General features: G+C 47.2%; 1 protein-coding gene across 3 annotated transcripts in view; it reads right to left on the bottom strand.

Annotated features, from left to right (window-relative positions):
• Window positions 1–21335, bottom strand: part of SCAP (SREBF chaperone) — a 657412-nt gene that overhangs the window by 285343 nt on the left and 350734 nt on the right. For all 3 annotated transcript variants that reach the window (XM_069210888.1, XM_069210889.1, XM_069210887.1), the window contains one exon: window positions 18352–18450. In XM_069210888.1, coding sequence (XP_069066989.1) covers window positions 18352–18450 — 99 coding nt within the window. The remainder of the gene's footprint in view (window positions 1–18351; window positions 18451–21335) is intronic.

Genomic DNA, 21335 nt, shown 5'->3' with positions numbered 1-21335 from the left:
CCACATTGTTCAGGGCCAATTCCCCGGACTTTGTGAGTGTGGGGACACCATTACACGCGTGCACTACATATAGGTCACTACCTATATGTAGCTTCACAATGGTAACTCCGAATATGGCCATGTAACATGTCTATGATCATGGAATTGCCCCCTCTATACCATCCTGGCATAGTTGGCACAATCCCATGATCCCAGTGGTCTGTAGCACAGACCCTGGTACTACCAAACTGCCCTTCCTGTGGTTTCACTGCAGCTGCTGCTGCTGCCAACCCCTCAGACAGGCAGCTGCCCTCCTGGGGTCCAGCCAGGCCTGGCCCAGGGTGGCAGAACAAAGGACTTCCTCTGAGAGAGGGTGTTACACCCTCTCCCTTTGGAAAATGGTGTGAAGGCAGGGGAGGAGTAGCCTCCCCCAGCCTCTGGAAATGCTTTCTTGGGCACAAATGTGCCCAATTCTGCATAAGCCAGTCTACACCGGTTCAGGGGACCCCTTAGCCCTGCTCTGGCGCGAAACTGGACAAAGGAAAGGGGAGTGACCACTCCCCTGACCTGCACCTCCCCTGGGAGGTGTCCAGAGCTCCTCCAGTGTGCTCCAGACCTCTGCCATCTTGGAAACAGAGGTGCTGCTGGCACACTGGACTGCTCTGAGTGGCCAGTGCCACCAGGTGACGTCAGAGACTCCTTCTGATAGGCTCCTTCAGGTGTTAGTAGCCTATCCTCTCTCCTAGGTAGCCAAACCCTCTTTTCTGGCTATTTAGGGTCTCTGTCTCTGGGGAAACTTTAGATAACGAATGCAAGAGCTCAGCCGAGTTCCTCTGCATCTCTATCTTCACCTTCTACCAAGGAATCGACTGCTGACCGCGCTGGAAGCCTGCAAAACTGCAACATAGTAGCAAAGACGACTACTGCAACTCTGTAACGCTGATCCTGCCGCCTTCTCGACTGTTTTCCTGGTGGTGCATGCTGTGGGGGTAGTCTGCCTCCTCTCTGCACTAGAAGCTCCGAAGAAATCTCCCGTGGGTCGACGGAATCTTCCCCCTGCAACCGCAGGCACCAAAAAGCTGCATTACCGGTCCCTTGGGTCTCCTCTCAGCACGACGAGCGAGGTCCCTCGAATCCAGCAACTCTGTCCAAGTGACCCCCACAGTCCAGTGACTCTTCAGTCCAAGTTTGGTGGAGGTAAGTCCTTGCCTCACCTCGCTAGACTGCATTGCTGGGAACCGTGACTTTTGCAGCTACTCCGGCCCCTGTGCACTTCCGGCGGAAATCCTTTGTGCACAGCCAAGCCTGGGTCCACGGCACTCTAACCTGCATTGCACGACTTTCTAAGTTGGTCTCCGGCGACGTGGGACTCCTTTGTGTAACTTCGGGTGAGCACCGTTTCACGCATCCTCGTAGTGCTTGTTTCTGGCACTTCTCCGGGTGCTACCTGCTGCTGAGAGGGCTCCTTGTCTTGCTCAACGTCCCCTCTACCTCCTGGTCCAATTTGCGACCTCCTGGGCAACAGCAGCGTCCAAAAACGCTAACCGCACGATTTGCAGCTAGCAAGGCTTGTTGGCGTTCTTTCGGCGGGAAAACACTTCTGCACGACTCTCCACGGCGAGAGGGATCCGTCCACCAAAGGGGAAGTCTCTAGCCCTTTTCGTTCCTGCAGAAACCTTAGCTTCTTCTGTCCAGTAGAAGCTTCTTTGCACCCACAGCTGGCATTTCCTGGCCATCTGCCCATCTCCGACTTGCTTGTGACTTTTGAACTTGGTCCCCTTGTTCCACAGGTACCCAAGATTGGAAATCCATTGTTGTTGCATTTATTGGTTTGTGTCTTTCCTGCATTATTCCTCTAACACGACTTCTTTATCCTTAGGGGAACTTTAGTGCACTTTGCACTCACTTTTCAGGGTCTTGGGGAGGGTTATTTTCCTAACTCTCACTATTTTCTAATAGTCCCAGCGACCCTCTACAAGGTCACATAGGTTTGGGGTCCATTCGTGGTTCGCATTCCACTTTTGGAGTATATGGTTTGTGTTGCCCCTATCCTATGTGTCCCCATTGCATCCTATTGTTACTATACATTGTTTGCACTGTTTTCTAAGACTATACTGCATATTTTTGGTATTGTGTATATATATATCTTGTGTATATTTCTTATCCTCTCACTGAGGGTACACTCTGAGATACTTTGGCATATTGTCATAAAAATAAAGTACCTTTATTTTTAGTATAACTGTGTATTGTGTTTTCTTATGATATTGTGCATATGACACTAAGTGGTACTGTAGTAGCTTCACACGTCTCCTAGTTCAGCCTAAGCTGCTCTGCTAAGCTACCATTATCTATCAGCCTAAGCTGCTAGACACCCTATACACTAATAAGGGATAACTGGGCCTGGTGCAAGGTGCAAGTACCCCTTGGTACTCACTATAAGCCAGTCCAGCCTCCTACATTGGTTGTGCAGTGGTGGGATAAGTGCTTTGAGACTACTTACCACTCTTGTCATTGTATGTTTCATAAGAGAAAAATATACAAAACAAGTTCATTGTATATACACATAGCCAAAAAGTTTTGCATTTCCTCTTTTCACTCTTTTCTAAGTGCTGAAAAGTACTTCTAACTTTCTAAAAAGTTCTAAAAAGTTTTAAAAGTTTTTTTTTCTCTGTCTTTCTAAAAGCTCTGACAAACTTTTTTCTCTTTTTCTATCACTTTAACTCTCTCTAAAAATGTCTGGCACAGGCCAAAATGTTGATCTGTCCAAACTTGCATATGATCACCTTAGCTGGAAAGGAGCAAGGAGTCTCTGCATAGAGAGAGGTTTGAGTGTAGGGAAGAATCCTTCCTTGGAATTGTTACTTAACATGCTTAGAGAACAGGATAAGGCTAGAAGTGCCCCATCTGTTGAAAAAGTAGCTAATGGTTCCCAATCTGATCCAGGGACTCCCCCAGGAAAAGATTCAGGAAATAAACTTCCTAGCCTACCCATTACTAGACAGTCTAGCATAGTTGGTAATGATGAAGAGCCACACCATACAAATAGTGTTGTCTCACATCATAGCAAAAGCATTTATTCACACCACAGTGGTACTGATGTTTCTGTTAGCCAAGCTGTTAGGGTGTCCTCTGTAAGGGACAGGTCTCCTTCTGTCCATTCTCACCATACTTCTGTTTCAAGGCATGTCCCTCCCACCCACCCTGATGACAGATTGTTAGAAAGGGAGCTCAATAGATTGAGAGTGGAACAAACCAGACTGAAGCTCAAGAAGCAACAGCTGGATTTGGATAGACAGACTTTAGAAGTAGAGAAGGAGAGACAGAAACTGGGTTTAGAAACCCATGGTGGCAGCAGCAGTATTCCCCATAGTCATCCTGCAAAAGAGCATGATTCCAGGAATCTGCATAAGATAGTTCCCCCTTATAAGGAGGGGGATGACATTAACAAGTGGTTTGCTGCACTTGAGAGGGCCTGTGTTGTACAGGATGTCCCTCAAAGGCAGTGGGCTGCTATCCTATGGCTTTCATTTAGTGGAAAAGGTAGGGATAGGCTCCTTACTGTGAAAGAAAGGGATGCCAATAATTTTACAGTTCCTAAGAATGCACTCCTGGATGGTTATGGCTTAACCACTGAACAATACAGGATAAAGTTCAGAGAGACCAAAAAGGAGTCTTCACAAGACTGGGTTGATTTCATTGACCATTCAGTGAAGGCCTTGGAGGGGTGGTTACATGGCAGTAAAGTTACTGATTATGACAGCCTCTATAACTTGATCCTGAGAGAGCATATTCTTAATAATTGTGTGTCTGATTTGTTGCACCAGTACTTGGTGGACTCTGATCTGACCTCTCCCCAAGAATTGGGAAAGAAGGCAGACAAATGGGTCAGAACAAGGGTGAACAGAAAAGTTCATACAGGGGGTGACAAAGATGGCAACAAAAAGAAGGATGGTAAGTCTTCTGACAAGGGTGGGGACAAATCTAAAAATGAGTCTTCATCAGGCCCACAAAAACACTCTGGTGGGGGTGGTGGGTCCAAATCCTCCTTTAATCAAAACAAAGAAAATAAACCATGGTGCTATTTATGTAAAGTAAAAGGCCATTGGACAACAGATCCCAGTTGTCCAAAGAAAAGCACCAAGCCTCCTACCACTACAACCCCTACTGCTACACCTAGTGTCCCTACTATTAGCAGTGGTGGTGGGAGCAAACCTACTAATAGCCAATCCAAGGGAGTAGCTGGGCTCACTATTGGTAACTTAGTTGGGGTTGGCCTGGTTAGGGAGGCCACAGAGGCTGTGTTAGTCTCTGAGGGGGCTATTGATTTAGCCACCTTAGTTGCTTGTCCCCTTAATATGGATAAGTACAAGCAGCTACCCCTAATAAATGGTGTTGAGGTTCAGGCATACAGGGACACTGGAGCCAGTGTGACTATGGTCATAGAGAAACTGGTCCACCCTGAACAACACCTACATGGTCACCAGTACCAAGTAACCGATGCTCACAACAACACACTTAGCCACCCCATGGCTGTTGTTAATCTCAACTGGGGGGGTGGGGGTTACTGGTCCAAAGAAAGTTGTGGTAGCCACAGATTTACCTGTAGACTGTCTACTAGGAAATGATTTGGAGACATCAGCTTGGTCAGATGTGGAGTTGGAGGCCCATGCAGCAATGCTGGGCATCCCAGGGCATATTTTTGCTTTAACCAGGCCTCAGGCCAAAAAGCAAAAAGGACAGGGAAGCTTGGATCCTGGAACAATGGACCAAGTGCTCCCTAAAGCTAGGGCTAGTAGAAGCAAACCACTTCCTACTATCCCTCCCTCTACAGTGGATTCAACTTCTGAGGAAGAAGAATTCCCTCCCTGTGCAGAACCTACACCAGAGGAGCTTGAAGCAGACACTGCTGAGCTTTTGGGTGAAGGGGGGCCTGCCAGGGAGGAGCTGAGTGTGGCACAGCAAACCTGTCCCACATTAGAGGGTCTAAGACAGCAAGCTGTCAAACAGGCTAATGGGGATTTCAGTGACTCTCAGAGTTTACTGGGAGGACAACCTCTTGTACACTGAGCATAGGGATCCTAAACCTGGAGCTGCCAGGAGATTAGTGATTCCTCAGGAGTACAGAAAGTTCCTCCTAACTCTAGCCCACGACATTCCCCTAGCTGGACACCTGGGACAAATGAAAACTTGGGACAGACTTGTCCCCTTGTTTCATTGGCCTAGGATGTCTGAGGACACAAAGGAATTTTGTAAGTCCTGTGAAACCTGTTAAGCCAGTGGCAAAACAGGTGGCACTCCAAAGGCACCCCTTATTCCACTGCCTGTGGTTGGGGTTCCCTTTGAAAGGGTAGGGGTTGACATAGTTGGCCCCCTTGACCCTCCTACTGCTCCAGGCAATAGGTTTATCTTAGTGGTAGTGGACCATGCCACAAGATATCCTGAAGCAATTCCTTTAAGGACCACTACAGCACCTGCAGTGGCAAAGGCCCTCCTAGGAATATTTTCTAGGGTGGGCTTCCCAAAGGAAGTAGTATCAGACAGGGGAAGCAATTTCATGTCTGCATACTTAAAGGCCATGTGGAAGGAGTGTGGTGTGACTTACAAGTTCACTACACCCTATCATCCACAAACAAATGGACTGGTGGAGAGGTTTAATAAAACTCTCAAAGGCATGATTATGGGTCTCCCTGAAAAACTCCGCAGGAGATGGGATATCCTGTTACCATGCCTCCTTTTTGCCTACAGGGAGGTAACCCCAGAAAGGAGTGGGCTTCAGCCCCTTTGAACTTCTTTTTGGACACCCTGTTAAGGGTCCACTCACACTTGTAAAGGAGGGTTGGGAACAACCTTTAAAAGCTCCTAAGCAGGATATTGTGGATTATGTACTTGGCCTCAGATCAAGGATGGCTGAGTACATGAAAAAGGCCAGCAAAAACCTTCAGGCCAGCCAAGAGCTCCAGAAGCAATGGCATGATCAGAAGGCTGTTTTGGTTCAATACCAACCAGGGCAGAAAGTGTGGGTCTTGGAGCCTGTGGCCCCAAGAGCACTCCAAGATAAATGGAGTGGTCCCCACACAATTGTTGAGAAAAAGGGTGAAGTCACCTATTTAGTTGACTTAGGCACTGCAAGGAGTCCCCTTAGGGTACTCCATGTAAACCGCCTGAAACCCTACTATGACAGGGCTGATCTCACCCTGCTCCTGGCAACTGATGAGGGACAGGAAGAAGACAGTGATCCTCTACCTGATCTCTTCTCTTCCACAGAACAAGATGCTCTTGTGGAAGGTGTAGTTTTGGCTGATTGTCTTACTGCTGAGCAGAAAGACCATTGCATAAATCTCCTAGATCAATTCTCTGAACTCTTCTCTACTGTGCCAGGTACCACTTCTTGGTGTGAGCACACTATAGATACTGGAGACAGTTTACCTGTCAAAAGTAAGATCTATAGGCAGCCTGACCATGTCAGGGACTGCATAAAGCAAGAGGTGCAGAAAATGTTAGAACTAGGAGTGGTTGAGCACTCTGAAAGTCCATGGGCTTCTCCTGTGGTACTGGTACCAAAACCCCATTCCAAAGATGGAAAGAAGGAAATGCGGTTTTGTGTAGACTATAGAGGTCTCAACCTGGTAACCAAAACTGATGCTCACCCTATACCCAGGGCAGATGAGCTCATAGATACACTGGCATCTGCCAAGTATCTGAGCACTTTTGATTTGACTGCAGGGTATTGGCAGATCAAATTGTCAGAAGATGCTAAACCTAAAACTGCATTTTCAACCATTGGAGGCCATTACCAATTTACAGTAATGCCTTTTGGTTTGAAAAATGCACCTGCCACTTTTCAAAGGTTGGTGAACACAGTCCTGCAAGGGCTGGAAGCTTTCAGTGCAGCATATTTGGACGATATAGCTGTATTTAGCTCCAGCTGAGATGATCACCTGGTCCACCTATGGAAAGTTTTGGAGCCCCTGCAAAAGGCAGGCCTCACTGTCAAGGCTTCAAAGTGCCAGATAGGGCAGGGTAAGGTGGTTTATCTGGGACACCTTGTTGGTGGGGAACAGATTGCACCACTTCAGGGGAAAATCCAAACAATTATTTATTGGGTTCCCCCTACCACTCAGACTCAGGTGAGAGCCTTCCTAGGCCTCACTGGGTATTACAGGAGGTTCATTAAGAACTATGGCTCCATTGCAGCCCCTCTTAATGACCTCACATCCAAGAAAATGCCTAAAAAGGTATTATGGACAGCAAACTGTCAGAAAGCTTTTGAGGAGCTGAAGCAGGCCATGTGCTCTGCACCTGTCCTGAAAAGCCCTTGTTACTCTAAAAAATTCTATGTCCAAACTGATGCATCTGAATTAGGAGTAGGGGCAGTCCTATCACAACTTAATTCTGAGGGCCAGGATCAACCTGTTGCTTTTATTAGTAGGAGGTTGACCCCTAGAGAAAAGCGTTGGTCTGCCATAGAGAGGGAGGCCTTTGCTGTGGTCTGGGCTCTGAAAAAGTTGAGGCCATACCTGTTTGGCACTCACTTCATTGTTCAGACAGACCACAAACCTCTACTTTGGCTAAAACAAATGAAAGGTGAAAATCCTAAATTGTTGAGGTGGTCCATATCCCTACAGGGAATGGACTATACAGTGGAACATAGACCTGGGAGTAGCCACTCCAATGCAGATGGACTCTCCAGATATTTCCACTTAGACAATGAAGACTCATCAGGTCATGGCTAGTCTTATTGTCCTTCGTTTGGGGGGGGGGGGGGTTGTGTAGGAAAGTACCATCTTGCCTGGCATGTTACCCCCATTTTTCACTGTATATATGTTGTTTTAGTTGTAGGTGTCACTGGGACCCTGGTAACCCAGGGCCCCAGTGCTCATAAGTGTGCCTAAATGTGTTACCTGTGTAGTGACTAACTGTCTCACTGAGGCTCTGCTAATCAGAACCTCAGTGGTTATGCTCTCTCATTTCTTTCCAAATTGTCACTAACAGGCTAGTGACCAATTTTACCAATTTACATTGGCTTACTGGAACACCCTTATAATTCCCTAGTATATGGTACTGAGGTACCCAGGGTATTGGGGTTCCAGGAGATCCCTATGGGCTGCAGCATTTCTTTTGCCACCCATAGGGAGCTCTGACAATTCTTACACAGGCCTGCCACTGCAGCCTGAGTGAAATAACGTCCACGTTATTTCACAGCCATTTTACACTGCACTTAAGTAACTTATAAGTCACCTATATGTCTAACCTTTACCTGGTAAAGGTGAGGTGCAAAGTTACTTAGTGTGAGGGCACCCTGGCACTAGCCAAGGTGCCCCCACATTGTTCAGGGCCAATTCCCCGGACTTTGTGAGTGCAGGGACACCATTACACGCGTGCACTACATATAGGTCACTACCTATATGTAGCTTCACAATGGTAACTCCGAATATGGCCATGTAACATGTCTATGATCATGGAATTGCCCCCTCTATACCATCCTGGCATAGTTGGCACAATCCCATGATCCCAGTGGTCTGTAGCACAGACCCTGGTACTACCAAACTGCCCTTCCTGGGGTTTCACTGCAGCTGCTGCTGCTGCCAACCCCTCAGACAGGCAGCTGCCCTCCTGGGGTCCAGCCAGGCCTGGCCCAGGATGGCAGAACAAAGGACTTCCTCTGAGAGAGGGTGTTATACCCTCTCCCTTTGGAAAATGGTGTGAAGGCAGGGGAGGAGTAGCCTCCCCCAGCCTCTGGAAATGCTTTCTTGGGCACAAATGTGCCCAATTCTGCATAAGCCAGTCTACACCGGTTCAGGGGACCCCTTAGCCCTGCTCTGGCGCGAAACTGGACAAAGGAAAGGGGAGTGACCACTCCCCTGACCTGCACCTCCCCTGGGAGGTGTCCAGAGCTCCTCCAGTGTGCTCCAGACCTCTGCCATCTTGGAAACAGAGGTGCTGCTGGCACACTGGACTGCTCTGAGTGGCCAGTGCCACCAGGTGACGTCAGAGGCTCCTTCTGATAGGCTCCTTCAGGTGTTAGTAGCCTATCCTCTCTCCTAGGTAGCCAAACCCTCTTTTCTGGCTATTTAGGGTCTCTGTCTCTGGGGAAACTTTAGATAACGAATGCAAGAGCTCAGCCGAGTTCCTCTGCATCTCTCTCTTCACCTTCTACCAAGGAATCGACTGCTGACCGCGCTGGAAGCTTGCAAAACTGCAACATAGTAGCAAAGACGACTACTGCAACTCTGTAACGCTGATCCTGCCACCTTCGCGACTGTTTTCCTGGTGGTGCATGCTGTGGGGGTAGTCTGCCTCCTCTCTGCACTAGAAGCTCCGAAGAAATCTCCCGTGGGTCGACGGAATCTTCCCCCTGCAACCGCAGGCACCAAAAAGCTGCATTACCGGTCCCTTGGGTCTCCTCTCAGCACGACGAGCGAGGTCCCTCGAATCCAGCAACTCTGTCCAAGTGACCCCCACAGTCCAGTGACTCTTCAGTCCAAGTTTGGTGGAGGTAAGTCCTTGCCTCACCTCGCTAGACTGCATTGCTGGGAACCGCGACTTTTGCAGCTACTCCGGCCCCCGTGCACTTCCGGCGGAAATCCTTTGTGCACAGCCAAGCCTGGGTCCACGGCACTCTAACCTGCATTGCACGACTTTCTAAGTTGGTCTCCGGCGACGTGGGACTCCTTTGTGTAACTTCGGGTGAGCACCGTTTCACGCATCCTCGTAGTGCCTGTTTCTGGCACTTCTACAGGTGCTACCTGCTGCTGAGAGGGCTCCTTGTCTTGCTCGACATCCCCTCTACCTCCTGGTCCAATTTGCGACCTCCTGGTCCCTCTTGGGCCACAGCAGCGTCCAAAAACGCTAACCGCACGATTTGCAGCTAGCAAGGCTTGTTGGCGTTCTTTCAGCGGGAAAACACTTCTGCACGACTCTCCACGACGAGAGGGATCCGTCCACCAAAGGGGAAGTCTCTAGCCCTTTTCGTTCCTGCAGAAACCTTAGCTTCTTCTGTCCAGTAGAAGCTTCTTTGCACCCACAGCTGGCATTTCCTGGGCATCTGCCCATCTCCGACTTGCTTGTGACTTTTGGACTTGGTCCCCTTGTTCCACAGGTACCCAAGATTGGAAATCCATCGTTGTTGCATTGTTGGTTTGGGTCTTTCCTGCATTATTCCTCTAACACGACTTCTTTATCCTTAGGGGAACTTTAGTGCACTTTGCACTCACTTTTCAGGGTCTTGGGGAGGGTTATTTTCCTAACTCTCACTATTTTCTAATAGTCCCAGCGACCCTCTACAAGGTCACATAGGTTTGGGGTCCATTCGTGGTTCGCATTCCACTTTTGGAGTATATGGTTTGTGTTGCCCCTATCCTAGGTGTCCCCATTGCATCCTATTGTAACTATACATTGTTTGCACTGTTTTCTAAGACTATACTGCATATTTTTGGTATTGTGTATATATATATCTTGTGTATATTTCCTATCCTCTCACTGAGGGTACACTCTAAGATACTTTGGCATATTGTCATAAAAATAAAGTACCTTTATTTTTAGTATAACTGTGTATTGTGTTTTCTTATGATATTGTGCATATGACACTAAGTGGTACTGTGGTAGCTTCACACGTCTCCTAGTTCAGCCTAAGCTGCTCTGCTAAGCTACCATTATCTATCAGCCTAAGCTGCTAGACACCCTATACACTAATAAGGGATAACTGGGCCTGGTGCAAGGTGCAAGTACCCCTTGGTACTCACTACAAGCCAGTCCAGCCTCCTACAGGCACTTTGTAAAAAACACCTCTGTTTTCTGTGAAAAAATGTGATGTGTCCACATTGTGTTTTGGGCCATTTCATTTCATGGGCGCTAGGCCTACCCACACAAGTGAGGTACCATTTTTATCGGGAGACTTGGGGGAACACTGGGTGGAAGGAAATTTGTGGCTCCTCTCAGATTCCAGAACTTTTGGTCACTGAAATGTGAGGAAAACGTGTTTTGTTAGCCACATTTTGAGGTTTGCAAAGGATTCTGGGTAACAGAACCTGGTCAGAGCCCCACAAGTCACCCCATCTTGGACTCCCCTAGGTCTCTAGTCTTCAAAAATGCACAGGTTTGGTAGGTTTCCCTAGGTGCCGGCCGAGGCCAAAATCTACAGGTAGGCACTTTGCAAAAAACACCTCTGTTTTCTGTCAAAAATTGTGATGTGTCCACGTTGTGTTTTGGGGCATTTCCTGTTGCGGGCGCTAGGCACAAGTGAGGTACCATTTTTATCGGGAAACTTGGGGGAACATAGAGTAGCAAAACAAGTGTTATTGCCCCTTGTCTATTTGAGACATGCCCTGTAATTCACATGCTAGTATGGGCACCCCGGAATTCAGAGATGTGCAAATAACCACTGCTCCTCAACACCTTATTTTGTGCCCATTTTGGAAATACAAAGGTTTTCTTGATACCTATTTTTCACTCTTTATATTTCAGCAAATAAACTGCTGTATACCCAGTATAGAATGAAAACCCACTGCAGGGTGCAACTCATTTATTGGCTCTGGGTACCTAGGGTTCTTGATGAATGTAGGAAGTTGGCTCTGTATGTACTATTTCAAAGTAAGAAATGACATGCACAGAGTCCAAGGGTTCCCCTTAGAGGTAAGATAGTGGCAAAAAGAGAAAATTCTAATGCTCTATTTTGTGGTAGTGTGGTCGAGCAGTAGGCATCGGGTGCAGAGTGGAAAGTCTCACGCTTCCGGCGGGAAATGTGCAGTCCTTTAGAAGTTGTTTCTTTGTTGCAAAGTTGTTTCTTCTTTGGAGCAGAGCCGCCGTACTCTGGAGTTCTTGGTCCTTTTAGATGCAGGGTAGTCCTCTGAGGCTTCAGAGGTCGCTGGAACCTGGGGGACACGTCGCTGTTGCAGTTTTTCTGGAAGTGGGGAGGTAGGCCGGTAGGGCTGGGGCCAAAGCAGTTGGTGTCTCCGTCTTCTCTGAAGGGCTTTCAGGTCAGCAGTCCTTCTTCGTCTTCAGGTTGCAGGAATCTATCTTGCTAGGTTCTGGGAGCCCCTAAATACTCAATTTAGGGGTGTGTTTAGGTCTGGGGGGTTAGTAGCCAATGGCTACTAGCCCTGAGGGTGGCTACACCCTCTTTGTGCCTCCTCCCTGAGGGGAGGGGGGCACATCCCTAATCCTATTGGGGGAATCCTCCATCTGCAAGATGGAGGATTTCTAAAAGCCAGAGTCACCTCAGCTCAGGACACCCTAGGGGCTGTCCTGACTGGCCAATGACTCCTCCTTGTTTTTCTCATTATCTCCTCCGGCCTTGCCTTCAAAAGTGGGGCCGTGGACGGAAGGGGCGGGCATCTCCACTAGCTGGAGTGCCCTGGGGCGCTGTAACAAAGGGGGTGAGCCTTTGAGGCTCACCGCCAGGTGTTACAGTTCCTGCAGGGGGAGGTGAGAAGCACCTCCACCCAGTATAGGCTTTGTTACTAGCCATAGAGTGACAAAGGCACTCTCTCCATGTGGCCAGCAACATGTCCGGTGTGTGGCAGGCTGGTAAAACTACTCAGCCCACACTGGAAGTCGGGTATGTTTTCAGGAGGCATCTCTGAGATGCCCTCTGGGGTGTATTTCACAATAAAATGTACACTGGCATCAGTGTGCATTTATTGTGCTGAGAAGTTTGATACCAAACTTCCCAGTTTTCAGTGTAGCCATTATGGTGCTGTGGAGTTCGTGTATGACAGACTCCCAGACCATATACTCTTATGGCTACCCTGGACTTACAATGTCTAAGGGTTTGCTTAGACACTGTAGGGGCATAGTGCTCATGCACCTATGCCCTCACCTATGGTATAGTGCACCCTGCCTTAGGGCTGTAAGGCCTGCAAGAGGGGTGACTTATCTATGCCATAGGCAGTGTGAGGTTGGCATGGCACCCTGATGGGAGTGCCATGTCGACTTAGTAATTTTCTCCCCACCAGCACACACACGCTGGCAAGCAGTGTGTCTGTGCTGAGTGAGGGGTCCCCAGGGTGGCATAAGACATGCTGCATCCCTTAGAGACCTTCCCTGGCATCAGGGCCCTTGGTACCAGGGGTACCAGTTAAAAGGGACTTACCTGGATGCCAGGGTGTGCCAATTGTGGAAACAAAGGTACAGGTTAGGGAAAGAACACTGGTGCCGGGGCCTGGTTAGCAGGCCTCAGCACACTTTCAAATCATAACTTGGCATCAGCAAAGGCAAAAAGTCAGGGGGTAACCATGCCAAGGATGCATTTCCTTACAATGAACCTACAAGCCCTATATATACCCGCAACCAGAAGAGTCCAGCAGACGTAACGGTATATTGCTTTCAAAAATCTGACATTGCAGGAAAAAGTTACAGAGTAAAACGTAGAGAAAAATTGCAGCTTTTTAACCTCAATTTCAATATTTTTTTTTCAGTTGTTATTTTCTGTAGGAAACCCTTGTAGGACCAACACAAATTACCCCTTGCTGAATTCAGAATGTTGTCTACTTTTCAGAAATGTTTACGTTTCTGGGATCCAGCATTGGTTTCATGCCCATTTCTGTCAATGGCTGAAAGAACAAAAAAATCGTAAAAATGGGGTATGTCCCAGTAAAATGCCAAATTTGTGTCGAAAAATTGGGTTTTCTGATTCAAGTCTGCCTGCCCCTGAAAGCTGGGAAGCTGGTGATTTTAGCACCGCAAACCCTTTGTTGATGCCATTTTCAGGGGAAAAAAACAACAAGCCTTCTTCTGCAGCCCCTTTTTCCCATTTGTTTTTAAAAAATCTATATTTTCACTGTATTTTGGCTAATTTCTTGGCCTCCTTCAGGGGAACCCACAAAGTCTGGGTACCTCTAGAATCCCTAGGATGTTGGAAAAAAAGGACGCAAATTTGGCGTGGCTAGCTTATGTGGACAAAAAGTTATGAGGGCCTAAGCGCGAACTGCCCCAAATAGCCAAAAAAAGGTCATTGCTGGGTGAAGGACAAAACAAACAGCAAAACTTCAGACAACTTTGCCTGTAATGGATCAATTCATCACGTGCTGCCCCAATCCACAGATTTGCCCCAACAGCTGGCATACACAGATTTAGTGAAGCGACTCCTTGCCGCCAGGATAACATCAACGACCTTAGGGTGCTAGTTGATCAGCTGTCACTACTCAATCTCCAAGCATGGAGATGCAAATTGAGCAGGACTGGGTGAAAAACCCTGCCCTGCTGCTGTGATAGAAAACCCTCCCGAAGTGTCAGCATGATCAGGTGGTAAATGCTCAAGCCCAAGAGTTCCAGGTACTCTACTCTCCTGGCCCAATCCGGTGCCTCCAAGAAACTCCAGCATGCAGAAGTGCTCGTTCTTGGCAGCTGCAAAATGATAGAGCCAGGGTTCTCCTCATTGCTGAAAGACGACCTCTGCCAACTCTAGGTGTAACTGCCATTTGTGATCAGCTCACCACCTGCACAGGAGTTTGCCCACACTGGCATTTAATGATCCGACCAGGTAGTTAATTACTAGGGAAATCCCTTGGTGGTCCAGCCATTTCCAGGGACACAAGGCCTTGTGGCACACGGTCCAGTACCCCAGCCTGCCCTGTTTATTGCAATGCCACATGGCGGTGGTGTCATCCATGAGTACCTACATCAGCTGTCCTTTGATGGTAGGCATAAACGCTTTCAGTGCAAATCGAATCCCTCTCAACTCCAGCAAGTTGATGTAGAGCTGAGTCTGCAACAAGACCAGAGTTCTCTGATTTCCACTTCTCTGAGATGGCCTCCTCAACTCTGTAGTGATACATTGATGACCACCTTCAGTTCTGGGTAGGTTAAGAAGAGAGACCTGCTACTGACCCAATCACAGTCCAGTAGTCACCACTGCAGATATTTTGCAGTCTCCTCTGAAATCTGAATACAATCGGACAGATTTCTCTGGTGTTGCACCCTCTAGAATTTAGGTCCCACTGCAGAACCCACGTGACAAGCAGGATGAAGGAACCCAACAACCCTAGCAGCCTCATAGTCATTTGCAGAGAAATACAGGATAGAGTCTGAACAACAAGGCACACAACTGTGCAGTATACAGAACCACTTCACTGAAAGGGAGCTTCTGTGAAGGACTCATGCGTGACTTCAGCTCATTAATAGTGAACACCAACGATGTCAGGAGGTTCGCCATCATCTGGAGGTGGCTGACGACTGCCTGGGCAAATTCACCTTCAGCAGTCAGGCATTGATAAGAGTGGAAGATTGGTACCCCCGACCTGAGTAGTTGTCCTGGGACCACCACCATCATTTCTGTGATTACCCAAGAGGGACTGGTGAGGCCAAACAGGAGCAGTGCAAACTGAAAATGCCCTTGGCTCACTGAGAATCAGAGGTAGTGCCTGTGGGCCTGCATGATGGGGATGAGAAAATAAGCATCCTGCAGGTCTAATGCCACCATCTAGTCTCCAGGGTCAAGGGCAGATACACAACCTAGGCATCCTGAATTTGTCCTTCTGGAGGAAGACTATTAGGGGGGTGATTTAAAACAAGATGAAGGCTTCCATCCTTCTTCAGAACAAGGAAAAAGGAAGAGTAACATCCACTCCCAACTTTCGAGGAGGCAGGAACCATCTTGATGACCACTTTGACCAAAAGGTCCTGCACTTGCTGCTGCAAGATTGACAGATGGCCCAGCGTCAACGGTCCTGACGACGGTAGAAGGTGCAATGGGGTAATAAATAAAAAAAGGGAAGGCGTAGCCCTGGTAGACAATCTAAAAGACCCATTTGTTAGTTGTAACAGGCTCCCACCACTGGAGAAAAAACTAGATTTTGCCTCCGACAGGGGGGCTGTGTGCTGGTAAGGATACACTAAAGCAGTTTTGCAGTTGCAAACGCTGGGGGTAGGGAGACTGAGCTGCACATTGCCCATGCTGACCTAGTTGTCTCTTGGAACCAAGACCATGATAAGTCTGAATCATGAAAAGTCTGAAAGAGAAGTCTGGCACTGATGGGCGTGAAAACCTCTACTGCAGTCACAACAACGTCTACATTGCTGGTGGAATTGCCCTGTGGGACCAGACACGCTCACAGAGCATGCTGTGACTGTGCTCACTTTAAAGCACTCCAAAAATGAGGGCCACTTTATCCCCAAAGAGGTGCCATCCGTCGAATGTCATGTTCATTAAAGATGCCTGTGTTTCCCCAGAGAAAACTGAGGATATCATTCAGGTGTGGAGACTGAGAGCCACACTGGTTCTAATTGCAAGTTCCAAGCCATCAGTCATACCCAGTCCTGAGTGTATTACAAACACTGAAGGTCATCCGGAACAGCTGGTAAACCCGAACCACTACATCCCAAAGGGCATGGGATTTAAGGGCCAAGGAGACAGCTGCCATTGACCAATCTTACAGCAATGCTCGCTGAGGTGGAATCCTTTTGCCAAAAGTTTCAATTCACTTGAATTTAGGACCGGGAGGAGAGGAAGGGAAAGCATTTGGATTGACCTTGCTGGTGGAAGCTTTGACCACCAAACTCTGTGTTAAAGAGGCATGATGCTGAGTTAGGGAGGGAGGGTAGCCAGGTGCAAAGTGATGGAGATGGGCAACCTGTTAACTGATGGGCGGCCCAATAAGGGAATGGCTTTAGTTCCCAAAAATGTGTCAGTAAGCACCTCATTTAAGGGCAACAGTGGCTCAGTGGGCGCCTGACCATGCTGCAATTCTTTGGTTAGGAAATTGACATTTATTGTGGGTAGATGTAAGTCTAGTACTTCACTTTCCCTTCGCAACATGACAGTCAAAGAAGCACTTCTATAGCAGGACCTGGGGGGAACAGGACAAAACTATCAGGTGAAGTGACAAGCCCACTGGCATTATATAGCTCCTCATACTTGTTGCCAAAATCATACTGGGGCGGTAACTGTCCCCCTCCTCATAGTTGTTCTCTGAATTCAAGCCAAAAATGTTATGTAAATCGGGACACTTCCATGAGATAAGGGCAAAGTGTCAGAGTCAGAGGGATTGGCAAAAGTTTGTATCCTGGATGGCAAGACAATACTTTCGTCAAGGCTGTTACAGATTCATTTTGGAGTCAGATAGAACTATAGTCTGTACATTTGCTGCCAAAGTCGATGGAAACGGGAGCTGGTGCAGTTGGTGGATGCAGATCCAAAGCAGTCGCCACAGTCAGTGCAGGACCCAATGTGGATCCATGAGGCACAGACTGCACCAAGGTCAGACCTGCAGATGAAAGTTCAACTGGAGGCTTCTGCGATTCCTTGGGGCCCGTAGGCATACCAGAGGGAGTCAGTAAAGTACCGAAGATCCACAGCATACCCTCTCTGAAGCTGATTTCTTGCTTTCACCGACAGAACTGGGAAGTCACAGTGCATTAGGATCAGAGACAGAATCCACTCTGAAGGAGATCATTAGCAAGACAGCCAGCCATGTTGACGCTCATACACCTTCTCTGGAGTTATATAGTTGTGGGATGGGTCTGCTTCCTGTCTCGATTTATTTATGTTTCTTCTTTGACTTCCCTCAAGACTTCAACTGCAACGATGACCAGATGTGGAAGCGAGACTGGGCCTAGGATCTTTCATCTTACTTCAACCAGTCAAAATGCAGAGTCTTGGCGATGTATAGTTTGCTTTTGAATTCCTAAATAGCATTCAGGTTCATCTGGGCGCATTTGCCACAAGCCCTGGGAGTCATGGTTCGAACCGGGCACCAAAAACAGACTTTGTGCGGGTCCGTCAAAGACACTTATTTGAGACAGTCCCTGCTGTCCTCCTGTAGTTTTAGGAGGTAACACTCCCTTGTACACTGGAATATTTGTTAGTAGAACTCGGGTCAAAAGACCACAGAGAAGCTCCGGATCGGTGTCTGAATTTGCAGAAAAAAAAGGAACAGACATCACTTCCAGGGTGGACGACATAGACGAACAGCCATTCACCACCACCTATCGGTGCTCAGAAGAACTGCTGAGAAGTTTATGGATTTAGTCTGATGCACAAGGAGAGGAATCTGCAGTTAGAAATAGCCACTAGAAATCGGTCTTTGAACAATATGAACACAGCAAACCAAAGGAAGATCTCCTCAGCAAATTTATTTTATCTATAAAAACTATGAATTAAGTTTTTCTTGAAAAAATTTGCTACGAAAAGTAGAAAATCTAGAATAATAAAAGTCCTCTTATGAACCAAGGTTCTTGATTAAGAATAATTCAGTAGCATGTAAATCCACAAAAGATCTACTGGTGAAAAAAGAAGGAATGAAAACAGCAATGACTACACAACCAATCAAAGAATGGGTTGCATGTGTACATACAACCACCGAAAAGACCCACATATGTTGAAGTCCATTCCACTATGAGAAGGGGGGCATGACCAACAACTCTTGTCCTTCTTACCTCCATCCTCCGTATGTCTATGGACAATACAGTTGTGAAAAAGAGCATCTGCAGGAAGAAGTCTGATACAAGCCCGACCACAGCAAAGAGGCAGAACTCCTGCAACAGAGAACAGAGGCACGGTCAAAGGCAAAAATGTGACAGGGCAAGGCAAACTGGCTGGTGCCTGACAGGGCCACATGGCACATGCAGTAGTGCAATGGTGACTAACAGCAAACATGGTTAACATAACGTTACAATAAAATAGAGATAAACTGTTTTAAAATGTATACAATACACCAAGGATTTGTGAAAAACAATGTGTCAACTGGAAGTTAGCACATGGAAAGAAACACAGAAGACAGTGGAGATAATGCAAAAAGCTACTTTGAGTTTAAAATGCCAGTGTACTCAACTTTGAAAAGACTTGGCACCAACTTAAAATTCATAAAATTTGCATTGTGATGTGTTGTGGCTGGCAGTTTATACATTGTAAAGCCTTGCAAGTTGAAAGGAGGGGGCAAAAAGGAGTTCCTAAAAGCAGCCGCTTTCTGAATAAGGCTCTTTATCTTTCACAGTTTGCAATTAGAGATAAAAAATAAATTAGACACCAGTTAGCCATCAAATTTTGAGGGGTGATGCTAAGGGTTCCCCTTCAAAGTACCAATAAATTGATCTTGAAAGGGACTATCAGGCTATTAGAGTCTGTCCAAAAAATACATTCTATATAGTTTCTAAATAGTTTCCAGCTTTACTTTCAGTCACCAAACTCCGTTACTATTGTTCCCATCTAGACAAAGAGAGGCCTTCAAAAATCTATTTTATTATCCCTTGAACAGGGTGGGGCATTTAAACAATTCAGAGCACTCCTTTACACCCCAGCCTGTGTCGCAAACAGTCCTGGATAATGTACATGTTATTTTTACGGTACATTCAGGGATAGAGATTATTGCAAACACAAAATAGCAAACCACTGCTAACTTTATGAAACATCATTATTTTTCACTGAAACGCAATGAATCTCGAAGCCATAATAACAATCAACCAAATTAAGCTTAGAACTGATACTGCTTCTTTTCTACTCCCAAAGAAAGCAAAAGGGAAAAAATAAGAAAATAGGAAAAGAAACATACTCAGTATATCACCATCCATTAGTCCCTACTTGTAGACTGTAAACCTCCTCCTGGCCAGTAGCCTCTGGAAGGAAGACTTGAATTGAATTAGGCAGTCACAATTGGATTACTTTGGTGTCAGTGTGAAAGCTTCATATACCTCCGCTATATACAACACTACTCTCGATATCACAACCATTATCTCCTTCTAATTACCACATCTCTACATCAACAGGTATTGGCCTCCGCTCCGCAAAATCCTCTGCTTAGACATCAGCACACCACTCACCCTAAGCACTCCTTTTCCCAATGGTCTATTTTCTTTCCTGGTAACTTCTGTCCCTGTAGGTTACTTCTGCTAGTCATCTCCATATTAGTTGTTCCTGTCGTGTTAAGGAGAGGGACGGATTCCTGGAATCAGAACCCTGTGGTTATCAGGCAAGCCTCACCTTTTAGTACAACCACATCACACTTCTTTAATGTACAGGTCCCGTCGTGTACGCTATCTTAATCTAGTGCTTACCCGCTGCACCTAATAAAGGCAGAACCCATTGCCTTACTTCGAAATATTCCCCTAGATGACATATGTAAAGCAGCTACACAAGCTTTACTGTGTGGATATCTTAGCTAGACAGCATGCAATGGTTGACCAAACGGTGCCAAGGACCTTAGTTCAGATATCTGCTTCATCCACACGCTAGCTACAGCTTAGGAAAGGGCCCAGTTTTACAGTCTATGTAGAACATGTCTATCCTACAACAACACATGCTATGAATGGAAAATGTTATTTACCCTTTAAGGATCTGTCCATAGCACTCAAAGCTTTAGATTCATGTGCACCCACCATCCTTCATCAGAAGCATCTGGCTTCACAGATCACTTCCATTATTAACTTCCTTTCACAATACATACGTGCTCTATACTGAGTTCACTCACCATTTAATACTACTCTCATTTGCTGTGCGAAAACTATTTAACATGGAGTCGGAGTCCATGCGCATTGCCAATTAAGGGAGAAGTCATGCTATGTCTGGTGACTAAAAAGACTTCAAGGAAAAACAACCTGCAAAAGTCCAAGCACCAACACCAGATGGCGGGAGTATGTAGAGCATGGGTTTCTAATGTAGTTAAAACTACAAACAGTTATTTATCTTCAGTAAGGATTTTTTTAGGTAGGGGTGTGTGGCCAGGATGGCGGCCATGTTGGATGGATTGTAGAGAGCTTCGTGGACAGCCCGTGCATTATCCTGCTTTAATCCTCCCCATCCAGCATTAATTTGCTACGGAATGCTGCCTAAACTACCCGTACAGTAAGAAAGCACCATCTGTTGCAGCTTCCCCCAAGCAGTACTTCCGATTTTGAGCAGCCACGGAATCGAAACACAGACCCCCGAAAAGGGAGGCCTCATGTAGGAACTGGGATCGCTTGACCCAACATCCCCGCAGGGACTGCGCGCCTGAAGTATCGATGGTGGTGGCTGAGCGCACTTAAGGGGTGTAGAGAGTCAATGTCCCCCGCAGCCGTCTGGATGCACTGAGGAGTGGCATTTGTTGCCCGCACATGGACCCCTCTGCATTACCCGAGCCCAAGTTCGATGCGGCAGCGTGGGGATGTGCAGGAATGAGTGGTAGCCTCTAAACTACCAGCCGGGAGCTGAGAGAGCATGTTGGTGGGGGAGCAGCAGAGGGCCTGGTGGATCTGTCCTAGGACCTGCGTCCTACCTTTCATATGCCCTGAGATAGTGGCACTTGGGACTGCCGGCACCTGAGCTGCAGCTGGACTGTGCCGAAGAATGGTCTCCCGGTGGTACATATACTTTGCCCCTCTCCTGCGGCTCCTTGGAGTAGCGACTTCTCTTTTCTGCAGAGTGTCCGCGCTTTGCTCGGCCAGGG

The sequence above is a fragment of the Pleurodeles waltl genome, chromosome 10 (assembly GCF_031143425.1).
Source record: "Pleurodeles waltl isolate 20211129_DDA chromosome 10, aPleWal1.hap1.20221129, whole genome shotgun sequence".
Classification (NCBI taxonomy): domain Eukaryota; kingdom Metazoa; phylum Chordata; class Amphibia; order Caudata; family Salamandridae; genus Pleurodeles; species Pleurodeles waltl.
This window is presented reverse-complemented; position numbering and strand designations above follow the sequence as displayed.